The sequence below is a fragment of the Podarcis muralis genome, chromosome 13 (genome assembly GCF_964188315.1).
Source record: "Podarcis muralis chromosome 13, rPodMur119.hap1.1, whole genome shotgun sequence".
Taxonomy (NCBI): domain Eukaryota; kingdom Metazoa; phylum Chordata; class Lepidosauria; order Squamata; family Lacertidae; genus Podarcis; species Podarcis muralis.
Window position 1 is genome coordinate 630,882 of NC_135667.1, and position 14,042 is coordinate 644,923.

The following is a 14,042-nucleotide window of genomic DNA, read 5'->3' on the forward strand; positions in this document are numbered from 1 at the left end:
TTACTACAGCATAATAACCAGGGCTTTGTTTAATTAAACCGTCTATGTCCTCTCAGATGTGTTTGTGGGGAGGTGGTTATTCTTTTGTTTTGATTCATGTTTTTATTATGTCTTTTGTGTTTTTATTTTGTATTTTTATGCTGTGAAGCACTCTGATATCTTCAGGTGAAAGTCATCATACAAATGTAAAAAATTAAATAAATAAATAGCAAAGTAGTAGTAAACAATAAATAGAACATTAAATACACAACCACACTGAAAAATAGCCACATAAATCACGAGAAGATCTAAAATACAGATAGAAAAACCTATAGCAACAACAAACTTGCTAAGCACAAGAATTTGTTCAGCGGCCCCAGCTTTTGTAGCTGGACTCCATCTGTTCATCACCTTGGACCCGGCCCCCTCAGGCCGGTGGAGAAAGCCTGCAAGGAAACAGTTGGAGGTTGAACTCAGTAGTATAGGAACATCCTTGTAATACCCATTGTTACAGTAGTACTAAAGTAATGAAGAATGAACAGAAAAAACTGGAAGATTTGAAACCATACACTTAATGTTAAGGTAAAGGTAAAGGTACCCCTGCCCGTACGGGCCAGTCTTGCCAGACTCTAGGGTTGTGCGCCCATCTCACTCTATAGGCCGGTGGCCAGCGCTGTCCGGAGACACTTCCGGGTCATGTGGCCAGCGTGACATCGCTGCTCTGGCGAGCCAGAGCCACACACGGAAACGCCGTTTACCTTCCCGCTAGTAAGCGGTCCCTATTTATCTACTTGCACCTGGGGGTGCTTTCGAACTGCTAGGTTGGCAGGCGATGGGACCGAGCAACAGGAGCGCACCCCGCCGCGGGGATTCGAACCGCCGACCTTTCGATCGGCAAGCCCTAGGCGCTGAGGCTTTTACCCACAGCGCCACCCGCGTCCCACACTTAATGTTAGGGTTGCCTTATTTCAAAAAGTAAAAACCAGGACATCCTGAAAGCTGTTAAGCATTTTTTGAGGAACCCCCCTCAAAAAGATTTATGAAAATGCCAAATTTCCAATTGATTGGCCTAAGAGCTAGGACAAAGCACTGCATTCCAGAAATTCCCCCCAGACGTCAGTTCCACTTTTAAAATCCTGGTAATGTCTGGGGAAATCTGGACCTACGGAAGCCCTAACTTATCTACACCAAGTTATCTTTAAATTGAGTGTTTGTTTTTAATAAATCAGTTGTACTCCACCTCACACCACATTCTTTGTTACGTTGGGGGTGAAGTGTTCAGGTCAGAGTTCTGGGGTGGCAGTGGGAATAAGGGGGGGTTTGGCTTAGCTGTGCCCCTTGAATGCAGAGGGAAGAGGGAGCAGGAGGGGGTGGGCGCAACATGGGGGGGAACAGCCTCCGCATGGTACATTCTGAAGTGTTTTTCAAAGTGCTCTATAAAAACAAAATTTTATAACATTCCTATAAGGTAGACCTTTCCTTTCGGGATGCGGGTGGCGCTGTGGGTAAAAGCCTCAGCGCTTAGGACTTGCCGATCGTCAGGTCGGCGGTTCGAATCCCCGCGGCGGGGTGCGCTCCCGTTGCTCGGTCCCAGCACCTGCCAACCTAGCAGTTCGAAAGCACCCCCGGGTGCAAGTAGATAAATAGGGACCGCTTACTAGCGGGAAGGTAAACGGCGTTCCGTGTGCTGCGCTGGCTCGCCAGATGCAGCTTGTCACGCTGGCCACGTGACCCGGAAGTGTCTCTGGACAGCGCTGGCCCCCGGCCTTTTAAGTGAGATGGGCGCACAACCCTAGAGTCGGACACGACTGGCCCGTACGGGCAGGGGTACCTTTACCTTTTTATAAGGTAGACCAGTAGCATATGCACACCTTTCCTTAAACTTCAGTTGTTAAAAATCAGTTTGTACCCTTCAGGTAGATGTTCCTGTTTCTAGACGAGGTGGGAAAATGCTCAGCTCGGTTTCTGTTACATCCCTTTTGTTCCTTTCCTTAGTTATAGCAGGTGTAGCAGTTCAATCCTTTTGACCAGCCCAGGTTCCTTTCCCTCAGCCTTCCTCTCTCAGCAATGCCCCTCCTGAGGCGTTTTCTTTTGGGCGCCAGACCCAGGGGATCCCTCGGCCCTCTTCTTTCTCTCCCCTCCGGCCTGGAAGGAGACTCCCAGAGCCTGTCTCCCCCCAGACTCAGCCTCGCTTTCCCCCCTAGCCCCTCCAGCCCCTCTTCCTCGCTCAGCTCCCAGGCTCCTTCTTCTGGCCACAGAGATTCTCCTCAGGGCGGATCTTCCACCCAGACCAGAGCCACCACTTCTCCACTGCTCCCTCAGACACAGCCTCTCAGTCATCATCTTCTTCTTCTTCTTCTTCTTCTTCTTCTTCTTCTTCTTCTTCTTCTTCTTCTTCTTCTTCTTCTTATTATTATTATTATTATTATTATTATTATTATTATTATTCCTTCCTCCCGTCTCAGCTCCAGCCTCCAAACTCCCTCAGAAAAGGCGCCTCTCATCTTCCCGCCAAAAGGGCTGGCTCCGCCCCCGCCTCTCTGGGTAGCCAATCAGAGAGAGAGGCTCCAGCCCCCTGGTGGCGTTTCTGAGGGACTGCAGCTCCAGGCTCGGCCCGGGCTCAGCTGTCCATCTCTCTCTGCCTCCTTGCTCCTTTCTGACACTGGACCTTGAAAGTGGGGCTGCCCTGAGGGGGGCTGAGCTCTGTCTCCTCTGGAAAGGCGCCTGGGACTCATTGCTGGGGCAGAAGGAAGGGGCAGGCAGAGACAAGAGGAGAGAAAAGAACCCGCGGAGGAAATGGCTCGTGAAATGCTGCCGCGAGATTTGTTCCCACGAGATTTCATCTGGGTCTTTCAGCAGGAACTTTTCATGTTTCAAAAGATTTTATCAGGAGATTATTATCTTGTAAAAACTATCATCCATGTCTCAAGCATAGAAGAGAAAAAAAGAGGAAACAACCCATTGAGGAAATGCCTTAGGAATGAAGACAAGTAAATGTGTCCCAACGAAAATTTGTATAGTTCTGTAAGCAGTCCATGCTACAAACCCCCCTTCCCCTTTAATATAACTTTTTCACGGGAACGTCTTATCATGCAAAACTACGATCCATGTCTCAAGAGTAGAATAGAGTTAGGTTTCATCTGGAACACAAAATAATGGATCCAAACTAAAGGGTTAAAAGGAGAAGAAAGGAGATTGCAAGGAAATACTGGGGGTCCCTCCATGGGCGTAGCAAAGAGGAGGGCCCCCAAATGAGGGTGCGCTCGGCAGGCCAAGAGTTAAGAGGAGCCGAGCTGGATTCCTAGAGAGGAGCGGAAATAGAATCGAAGGAGGGCGGGACATCCGGAGGAAAAGCCCCACCCTCCCCGGAAGAGGGGGGGGGTCTTGTCGCCTTTGCAGAGCTTCTCCGCTGGGTGAGTCTCCTCTCTCTCCCCCCAGAGGGTGCCGTGGGGAGAAGGGGGGGGGGGTCCCGGGGCTGCGGGGCAGGGTGCATGGGGGGCTCCCCCCACAACCCGCAAAGTGGGGGAGCAGAGGGTCCTCCCCTGCAGCTGCCCCCCTTTGCTACGCCCATGCCCCCCTCCCCCTCTGCAAACCAAGGGAGGGGCGAGATCGCAGGAGCTTTGCAGCTGTTGTTGTTGTTGAGTCGTTTAGTCATGTCCGACTCTTCGTGACCCCCTGGACCAGAGCACGCCAGGCCCTCCTGTCTTCCACTGCCTCCCCCAGTTTGGTCAAACTCATGCTGGCGGCTTCGAGAACAGCTGGCAGCTCTGGAATCTCAGAATCGGAGACTTGGAAGGGAACCATGAGACTCCTCGAGTCCAACCCTGTGCAATGCAGGAATCTCCACTCAAATGCTGGGCAATATGGAGAAAAAGTGGGGGGGGGGGGCGTGTAGAAATGCCATAAATAAAGGTAGGGAGCTCATTCCATAATCTGGGTGCCGCATTTGGTGCAGTTTCCGATTCCTCTTCAAAGGCAGCTCCATGTAGAGAGAAATGCACTCAGCACAGGAGACTCCTAGAATCGTAGATTTGGAAGGGATCCTTACAGTCATCTAGTCCAACCCCGTAAAATGCAAGAATGTCAACTAAAGCATCCAGGACAGATTTAAAACCTTCATGGAAGGAGAGTCCACCAGCCTTCACAGGGAGGCTGTTCCATTGTTGAACACCCCTTACCCTCAGAGACTTAGACAGAAGCTCCTTGAATCCATTGGATACAATCACATTAGCCTTTTTTGCTGCTGCATCACACTGTTGGCTCATGTTCAGCATTTGGTCTACGAAAACCCCTACGTTCTCCATCTTATACTTGTGTAGCTGGTTCTTCCTGCCTAAGTGAAGAACCTTACATTTGTCCCTCTGGAAATTCCTGAGTGACATCTGTACTTTCTCTAAGGTCCATCAATAGTTAGAAAGGCAATGTATCACGTCTTGAGAGAAGCGTCATGCACTCCACTTACCTTTGTCTCTTGCAGGTGATATAAGGTTGCTGGCAAGACCTCCTCATCCATCTTTTCTTGGTGGCGGAGAGGAAGCAGCGGCTGTGGAACCAGCTCAGGTAGGGGAAGGTGGCCTTGTGGGGAAAGAGGCGGAGGGGTGGGGCAGCCAGGGGTCCTCTGAAGGAATCTCTCACATCTTCCTCTTGGCTTTTGTCAAAACTCCCCTTAACAAAGCCTGACAATGTTATTGAAGAAAGTTTATGTGCTGAGAATGAGGAACATCCACCTCACCTTAATTCTCCTTCTGAAAGTCCCTATCGCTAGTTGCAGTTTTATTTCCCTATTTATCATGAATACTAAAACATGCTTCTCATCAGTTTTGTTGCTGTTGTTTAGTCGTGTCCGACTCTTCGTGACTCCATGGACCAGAGCACGACCAGAGCACGACAGAGGCACTCTTGTCTTCCACTGCCGCTCATCAGTTTAGAAGCCATAAAGAGCAGAAGCCATGATTCACCTCACCAGCCCCCTCTGTTGCAGAATGGGACTTTCTCCACCCTCCCTCCCTTGTGCCCCATGTGCCCTTAGAGTTTTCTTAATTCACACTGCAAAACACACATAAAAACAATTCCATTAAAACGTTAAAATAAACATCCATACTTAAATTGTGCAGCAAAACATCCCATGAAGACAATGCAGAAAACAACCAAACAATTCGTAGTAGATAATTGTTATACTGGCTAAGAGGAGGACCTTTCTCTCTCTCTCTCTCTTTTAAAGATTTCACTGTCCTCTGAGGACATCGCTGTTTGTTTCACGGGTGAGCAGTGGGATCCTGACCAGAGAACAGAAGTCATAGAGGAGAATTGTGGAACCATGGCCTCTCTTGGTAACCTTGACACAGGGCTTTATATTTTCCTTTTCTTTTGCTTCTTCTTCACCTTTTATTTATCCAATTTGCTTTCTTTTTCTATTTATCCTATTCTATTTAGTTTCATTTTTACTTAGTTTGGCTTTCATTGTATCCTAAATGGAAAACTTTTAGTAAAAATATATTAGTAAAAAAAATATTGAAACCCCTGAAAACAAACTTCTTATCTCAGTATAAAAAGCGGCTCCTTAAGAGCATGCGAGGTTCACCCCCAATTCATCTCCATAACTTCAAAGGGAGAGTGTGATACTGGTGTCTTTGTCCTGGCTATCCTAAATCATCACATAAGAATCTCTGCTGGCAGAGCGGCAACAGCCAAGAACTAGCCAGCCTCCCCCACCTTGGAAGTCACCGCTTCTGTCCGTTTTGCTTGACCAAAGAGATGTCTGACATTAGAGATGGAACGGATTTGGTGATTGCCCAGACAAAATCCATTCCAGAAAAGAGCTAGGTTTTTGGAATCTTAGGTTCCCATAAAGATGTCCCTGAATGCCAGTCAACCAATTCAATGAAACCTCAAGTAAGACCTCCCATCTATCTCCCTTCAGTTCTTTTCCTGTCACAAGCGTTAATGAGCATTTTTCAATAATTAGGGTTCTCCATTTCTTGCTGAGGCTCTAACCCATTTCTCTTTTCTCTGCAGGTGATGATGAATTGGAAATGAAGAGCAAGGGAGACCATGATGAAATTCACACGGGGGAGAAACCATATAAAAATTTGGAATGTGGAAAGAGCAGTCAGAGCTCCCATTCAACTTCCCATCAAAGAAATCCCATTGGGAAGAAACCTTATCAGTGCTTGGAGTGTGGAAAGAGCTTTGGTTGGCGGGCTCACCTCACTGTCCATGAGAGAATTCACACAGGGGAGAAACCATACAAGTGTGTGCAATGTGGGAAGAGCTTCAGTCAGCGGGCCAATCTCACTACCCATCAGAGACTTCATACAGGGGAGAAACCCTATCAGTGCTTGGAATGTGGAAAGAGCTTCAATGAAAAGGCCAAGCTCACTTCCCACCAAATAATTCATACAGGAGACAATCCTTATCATTGCTTGGAATGTGGAAAGAGCTTCTCTCGGAGTGACTCTTTCACTTTCCATCAAAGAATTCATACAGGGGAGAAACCCTATCAGTGCTTGGAGTGTGGAAGGAGATTCAGTCAGAAGGGAAGTCTCAATTCCCATGAAAGAACTCATACCTGGGAGAGTCCACATAAATGCTTGGAATGTGGAAGGAGTTTTAGTCAGGACTCCCATCTCATTTCCCATCAAATAATTCATACAATGGAGAGACCATATAAATGCTTGGAATGTGGAGAGTGTTTTAGTCAGGAGTCCTTTCTCACTTCTCATCAAAGAACTCACAGCGGGGAGAATCAGATTCCCCAAGAATCATTGAATTGTTGCATTGGATTGGATGGTGAGAGTCATCTTCTCCAACCCCCAGCAATGCAGGATATTCAACAAAAGAATTGATGACAGATGGCCACCAAACCTTTGCTTAAAATCCTTCAATTCAAGAAGAGTCCACCACCACCTGAACTTATTGTTTCCACAAGCAAACAGTTCTTACTGTCGGAAATTATTCCCCATGTTTACTCAGAATCTCCTTTCTTCAATACACCAGAGCAGGAGAAAGCAAGCTTCCTCCCTCTTCCATGGCACAGCTCTTTAGATATTGGAAGATGTCTATAACATCTCCTTCTCCATCTCCTTTTCTCCATAATAAACATCCCCCACTCCGATCAACCGTTCCTCATAAGGCTTGGTTTCGAGACCCTTGATCACCTTGGTTGCTCTCTGCAGCCTTAACTTGTAGCTGGAGTCTCTCTTTCCATCCATCTTCCTTGGCCCTTCTGTCCCAGGCCATGTGGAAATAGGCCTGCATGGCAGAGAGATGGTCTTCCAGGACTCTCAGCCAAGGTGGTTTCTGGCCTCTTCAGGAGAGACAGTTGGAGGTCAGAGTGGGGTGGGAGAGCGGTGGGAGTTGTGAAGGAGGGTTGGTTAGATCAGTAGAAGAGGAACAGCATAATAAAGCCTCCTTTTGCAGTTTTAATAAAATAAAAGTAACAGGCACATCTGAAAGCACGTGCTTATGTACACAAAGTTACCTTGAACTTCCATTTTTATGTTTTAATAAAACGGTTATACTGCACCAGACACGTCATTCCTTGATATGTTGGGGGAGAAGTGTTCAGATAGGAGTTCTCTGGGGTGGCACCTTGAATGAAAGGGATTTTTGGTCAAAGGCCCCTTGAATAAAAGTGGGAAGGTGGCGCAGGGAGGTGTGGGCACTGCCAGAGCACCTCTGAGTGATGGCAAAGGGGGCATAACATGGGGAGATAAACTAGACCTCTTCATGGGACATTCCGAAGTGTTCAAAGCACTTCATAAAAACAAACTCTGACAACTGGGGGACCAGTATAATTTCTCCAGTACTGCAGTATGCTAAAGAAAATGGATGGAGAAGGGTGTGAACCGGGACTCTCTTCCTTGCCCCCCCCCCATCCCCCAAATCCAGTCTGATTTTTTTCTGTCTGTTGACACCTGTTTGGTGCTGAACTGTGTTAGGTGCTGATTTTTTAGCCTTTGATCATTGTTGCTTTCTTAAGCTGACTTTAAAGTGGGGCTGTTCTGGAGGGGGCACTGAGCTATGTCCGCTGCCTTCAGCTGGAAAGGTGCCTGTGACTTTGCCCTCACTGCTGGGGCAGAAGGAAGGGAGTTGCTGTGAGGGATGGGTAGTCAGAAGAGAAGAAGAGAGAAAACAACCCACGGAGGAAATGGCTTATAAATTGCTGCAATGAGTTTTGCTCCAACAGAATTTCATCTTGTTCTTTCAGCAGGCGCTTTTCCTGTTGTTCCCTTGTCCATTAATTTAACTTTTCCCCAAGAGCTGATTATCATGCAAAACTATAGACCAAGTCTCAAAAATAGAAGGGATTGAGGTTTCATCTGGGGCTCCCTTGATGATCCAAAATAATGGATACAGGTTAATAATAATAATTTATTATTTATACCCCGCCCATCTAGCTGGGTTTCCCCAGCCACTCTGGGCGGCTTCCATCAAAATATTGAAATACTGTGGTCTGTTAAACATTAAAAGCTTCCCTGAACAGGGCTGACTCCAGATGTCTTCTAAAAGTCTGGTAGTTGTTCTTCTCTTTGACATGTGATGGGAGGGCGTTCCACAGGGAGGGCGCCACCACCGAGAAGGCCCTCTGCCTGGTTCCCTGTAACTTGGCTCCTCGCAGGGAAGGAACCGCCAGAAGGCCCTCGGAGCTGGACCTCCGTGTCTGGGCTGAATGATGGGGGTGGAGATGCTCCTTCAGGTATACAGGACAGAGGTCATTTAGGGCCTTCAAGCTTGGCACCAACAGGAGAAGAAAGGAGATTGCAAGGAAATACTGGGGTCCCCTCCATGGGCGTAGCAAAGAAGGGGCAGGGAGGGGCTGCTGCCCCCCAAATCAATAACTATCCATCTAAATGCATAGCTAACTGAGGTCCCCCCCCCCAAAAAAAAAAAAAAAATCCTGGCTGCGCCCTTGGCTCCTTCAGAAGATGAGGCTTCCAAGCTTGGCTGCTTCGGCTGAGATTCCCCAGGTTGGGGCTCCCTGCTTCTGGCAGAGCCTCCCCCCCCCCCCAGCCAGCTGCTCCTCCTGCAGCTCCTCTCGCCAGCCCAGAGGGTCCCCCAAATCCCCTCTCTGGGGGTGCGCAAAGCACGCGCCTCCTGCTCTGGAGAGGGAGGAAAGGGGGCTGGGGGTGCGCTCGGCAGGCCAAGAGTTAAGAGGAGCCGAGCTGGATTCCTAGAGAGGACCGGAAATAAAATCGAAGGAGGGCGGGACCTCCGGAGGAAAAGCCCCTCCTTCCCCGGAAGAGGGGGGGCCTCTGGTCGCCTTTGCAGAGCTGCTCCGCTGGGTGAGTCTCCTCTCTCTCTCCCCCCAGAGGGTGCAGTGGGGAGAAGGGGGGGGGTCCCAGGGCTGCAGAGCAGGGTGCATGGGGGGCTCCCCCCACAACCCGCAAAGTGGGGGAGCAGAGGGTCCTCCCCTGCAGCTGCCCCCCTTTGCTACGCCCCTGCCCCCTTTGCAAACCCAGGGAGGGGCGAGATCGCAGGAGCTTTGCAGCTGTGAAATCTCAGAATCGGAGACTTGGAAGGGACCCTGTGCAATGCAGGAATCTCCACTCAAATGCTGGGCAAGGTGGAGAAAAAGCGGGGGGGGGGGATAGAAATTGCATAAATAAAGGGAGGGAGCTCAGTCCATAACCTGGGTGCCGCATTTGGCACCAGTTTCCGACTCCTCTTCAAAGGCAGCTCCATGTAGAGGGCAATGCACTCAGCACAGGAGACTCCTAGAATCGTAGATTTGGAAGGGATCCTCACGGTCATCTAGTCCAACCCCGTAAAATGCAAGAATGTCAACTAAAGCCTTCAGGACAGTTTTAAAACCTTCATGGAAGGAGAGTCCACCAGCCTTCACAGGGAGGCTGTTCCATTGTTGAACACCCCTTACCCTCAGATGCTTAGACAGAAGCTCCTTGAATCCATTGAGTCAATTCCCGTCCTCTCAGGTTCCTCTTTTCTCATCTCCCTCAACCATTCCTCATAAGGCTTGGCTTCCAGACCCTCAATCACCCTGGTCGCCCTCCTCTGCCCACCTCCCAGCTTCCCACTATCCTTCCAAAATGTTGGTGCCCATAACTCCAGGAGGGGTCTTTTGGCTTCTGTCAAAACTGCCCTTAACAAAGACTGACAATGTTATTGAAGAAAGTTTATGTGCTGAGAATAAGGAACATCCACCTCCTTAATTTTCCTTCTGAATGTCCCTATAACTAGTTGTCCCTATCACTAGTTTATCATGAATACTAAAACATGCTTCTCATCAGTTTTGTTGCTGTTGTTTAGTCGTGTCTGACTCTTCGTGACTCCATGGACCAGAGCACAACAGAGGCACTCCTGTCTTCCACTGCCGCTCATCAGTTTGCAAACTGTAAAGAGCAGTAGCCATGATTCACCTAACCATCTGTTGCACAATGGGACTTTCCTCACCCTCCCTTCTTTGTGCCCCATGTGCCCTTGGGGCTTCCTTAATGCAAACAGCAAAACACACATAAAAATAATTCCATTAAGATGTTAAAAGAAACATGGGATTGTGCAGCAAAACAATCCCATGAAGACAATGCAGAAAACAACAAAACAATTCGTAGTAGATAATTGTTATACTCTCTCTCTCTCTCTCTCATTTAAAGAGTTCACTGTCCTCTGAAGACATTGCTGTTCGTTTCACGGGTTAGCAGTGGGAATTGCTGGATCCTGACCAGAGAACAGAACAGAGAACAGAAGTCATAGAGGAGAATTGTGGAATCATGGCTTCTCTTGGTAACCTTGACACAGGGCTTTGTGTTTTTCTTTTCTTTTTCTTCATCATCTTCATTATTTATCCAATTTACTTTCTTTTCCTATTTATCCACTCTGTTTTATTTTTATTTAGCTTGACTTTCATTCTATTCTATGCTGATATCCCCTGAAAACAGAGCATGCGAGGTTCGCCCCAGTTCATCTCCCTATCTTCAAAGGGAGAGTGTGATACTGGTGTCTTTGCCCTGGCTATCCTAAATCATCACATAAGAATCTCTGCTGGCAGAGCGGCAACAGCCAAGAACTAGCCAGCCTCCCCCACCTTGGAAGTCACCCCTTCTGTCCGTTATGCTTGACCAAAGAGATGACTGACATTAGAGTTTGAACAGATTTGGTGATTGCCCAGACAAAATCCATTCCAGAAAAGAGCCAGGCTTTTGGACTCTCAGGTTCCCATATCCCTGAATGCCAGTAAACAAAGCCAGTGAACCCTGAAGACCTCTCATCTATCTCCTTTCTGTTCTTCCTCTCTCACAAGCATTAATGAGCATTTTTCAATAATTAGGGTTCTCCATTTCTTGCTGAGGCTCTAACACATTTCACTTTTCTCTGCAGGTGATGATGAATTGGAAATGAAGATCAAGGGAGAGCATGATGAGATTCACATAGGGGAAAAACCAAATGAATATTTGGAATCTGGGAAGAACTTTAGTCAAATCCCCCATTCACCTTCCCATCAAAGAAATCCAGCTGGGAAGAAAACCTATCAGTGCTGGAAATGTGGAAAGAGCTTCAGTCGGAGGGGTCACCTCATTATCCACGAAAGAATCCATACAGGGGAGAAACCATATCAGTGTGTGGAATGTGGGAAAAGCTTCAGTCACCGGTCCAGCCTGACTTCCCATCAACGAATTCATACAGGGGAGAAACCTTTTCCGTGCTTCGAATGTGGAAAGAGCTTCACTCGGAGCGACTCTTTCATTTCCCATCAACGAATTCATACAGGGGAAAAGCCTTTTCGGTGCTTGGAATGTGGGAAGAGCTTCAGTGAGAAGTCCAATCTCATTTCCCACCAAAGAATTCATTCCAAAGAAAAATCATTTCAGTGCTTGGAGTGTGGAAAGAGTTTCAATGTAAGAGCCAGTCTCACTTTCCACCAAAGAAATCATACAGGGGAGAAACCTTATCAGTGTGTTGAATGTGGAAAGAGATTCACTCAGAAAAAATGTCTCACTTCCCATGAAAGAATTCATACAGGGGAGAAACCATATCAGTGCTTAGATTGTGGAAAGAGATTCACATGGAGCAACTCTCTCACTTCCCATCAAAGAATTCATACAGGGGAGAAACCATTTCAGTGTGAGGAATGTGGGAAAAGCTTCGGTAAGAAGGGTGATCTCACTTCCCATCAAAGAATTCATACGGGGGAGAAACCATTTCAGTGTGAGGAATGTGGCAAATGCTTTGCTCGTAAGGAATGTCTCACTTCCCATGAAAGAACTCATTCCTGGGAGAGCCCTTATAAATGCTTGGAATGTGGAAGGAGTTTTAGTCAGGACTCCTATCTCATTTCCCATCAAATAATTCATACAATGGAGAGACCGTATAAATGCTTGGAATGTGGAAAGAATTTTAGTCAGTATTCCTATCTCACTTCCCATCAAAGAACTCATAGCTCGGAGAATCACAGTGTCTCAGAGTCATTGAATTCTTGCATTGGATTGGATGGTGAGAGTCATCTTCTCCAACCCCCTGATATTCAACAAAAGAATTCATGACAGACGGCCATCCAACCTTAGCTTAGAATCCTTCAATTCAAGAAGAGTCCACCACCACCTGAACTTGTTTGTTCCAGAGTCAAACAGTTCTTACTGTCAGAAAGTTCTGCCTGATGTTTAGTCAGACTCTCCTTACTTGTATCTTGAATGCATTGGTGTGGGTCCTTCCCACGAAAAAGCAAGTTTGCTTGGTTTGGGTCCTTTCACTGGAGTAGGAGAAAGCAAGCTTGCTCCCTCTTCCATGGCCCAGCTCTTTAGATATTGGAAGACAGCTTTCACATCTCCTTCTCAATCTTCTCTTCTCCATGATAAACATCCCCATCTCCCTCAACTGTTCCTCATTAGGCTTGGTCTCCAGACCCTTGATCGCCTTGGTCTCCCTCCTCTGCAGCCATTCCAGCTCATCAGGGGTGAAGCTCATTCAGAAACTGGCACAAAAGGTTTGGTCCCATCAAAGCCATTGTGGAGATACAAAGGAAGCAGCTTGCAAAAGGGATGGAGGTAACCCAAAATGCATCATCCGTAATGAAGTGCATAAACTGCGTTACTGAGAGGAAGCTGAAACCTCCTTTCCCGCCATGTTGGCAACATATCTTTCCTGCATTTCAAGGGGACGCTCTGTGCTCCTTCCAGCTCTACAGTGCTATGATTCTATTCTCCTGTCTTGATGCAGCTTAGAATAGCATTAGCCTTTCTTTGTTGGTGCTTCACTCTGTTGACATAAGAGCCCTGGATGCTTTCTATGTGTCCTACTGGCTAGCTAGTTGTCCCTCATCTTATATTTGTGCAGCTGGTTGTGCCTGCCTAAATGCACATCCTGACATTTGTCCTTATTGGAATTCATGAATTGCATTCCTTTTTTTTTTTAAATAAATTTTTTTATTAGTTTTTCATAAGTACAAAAGAAACAAAGCAAAAACATAAACAAACACAAAATCGACTTCCCCGTACCACCCCTTTTCTGCATTCTTGTTTCAAGATTTTTCAGCAACCCTTTCGTAATAAACTTGTTTATATTTCATAAATTTAACTTCCATAAGTTATTAATACAACTGTAGTTCTTTATCTCTTATTACCCTGAGCCCCTAATTTTCCAAATTACAACAGTTTTTAAGATAAACTTTGAATTTGTTCCAATCTTCGTCCACCGCCTCTTTCCCCCGGTCTCGAACTCTGCCAGTCATCTCTGCCAGACCCATATAGTCAATCACCTTCGTCTGCCATTCTTCCAACGTGGGTAGATCTTGCGTCTTCCAATACTTTGCTAGAAGAATTCTTGCTGCTGTTGTGGCATACATAAAAAATGTCCTATCCTTCTTTGGCACCATTTGGCCCACCATGCCCAAGAGAAAGGCTTCTGGTTTTTTAATAAAGGTTCTCTTCAGAACTTTTTAAATTTCATTATAGATCATTTCCCAGAAAGCCTTAATCTTCGGGCAGGTCCACCAAAGGTGATAGAAGGTTCCCTCCGTTTCATTACATTTCCAACACTTGTTATTGGGCAGATGATAGATCTTTGCTAACTTAGCCGGAGTCATGTACCACCTGTAGATCATTTTCATA

The 14,042-nt window shown here is 47.0% G+C and overlaps 3 protein-coding genes across 3 annotated transcripts in view; 2 read left to right on the top strand and 1 right to left on the bottom strand.

Annotated features, from left to right (window-relative positions):
• Positions 1-14,042, bottom strand: part of ARRB2 (arrestin beta 2) — a 233,660-nt gene that overhangs the window by 180,792 nt on the left and 38,826 nt on the right. The gene's annotated exons all lie outside the window — the stretch shown is intronic.
• Positions 1-14,042, top strand: part of LOC144325238 (uncharacterized) — a 74,463-nt gene that overhangs the window by 39,567 nt on the left and 20,854 nt on the right. The window lies entirely within an intron of this gene.
• Positions 2,912-13,330, top strand: LOC144325247 (uncharacterized). Its single transcript, XM_077917914.1, has 5 exons — positions 2,912-3,392; positions 4,457-4,539; positions 5,201-5,309; positions 5,995-6,493; positions 11,399-13,330. The coding sequence occupies exons 3-5, from the start codon at positions 5,297-5,299 to the stop codon at positions 12,477-12,479; spliced, it is 1,593 nt and encodes a 530-aa protein (XP_077774040.1). The 5' UTR covers positions 2,912-3,392; positions 4,457-4,539; positions 5,201-5,296; the 3' UTR covers positions 12,480-13,330.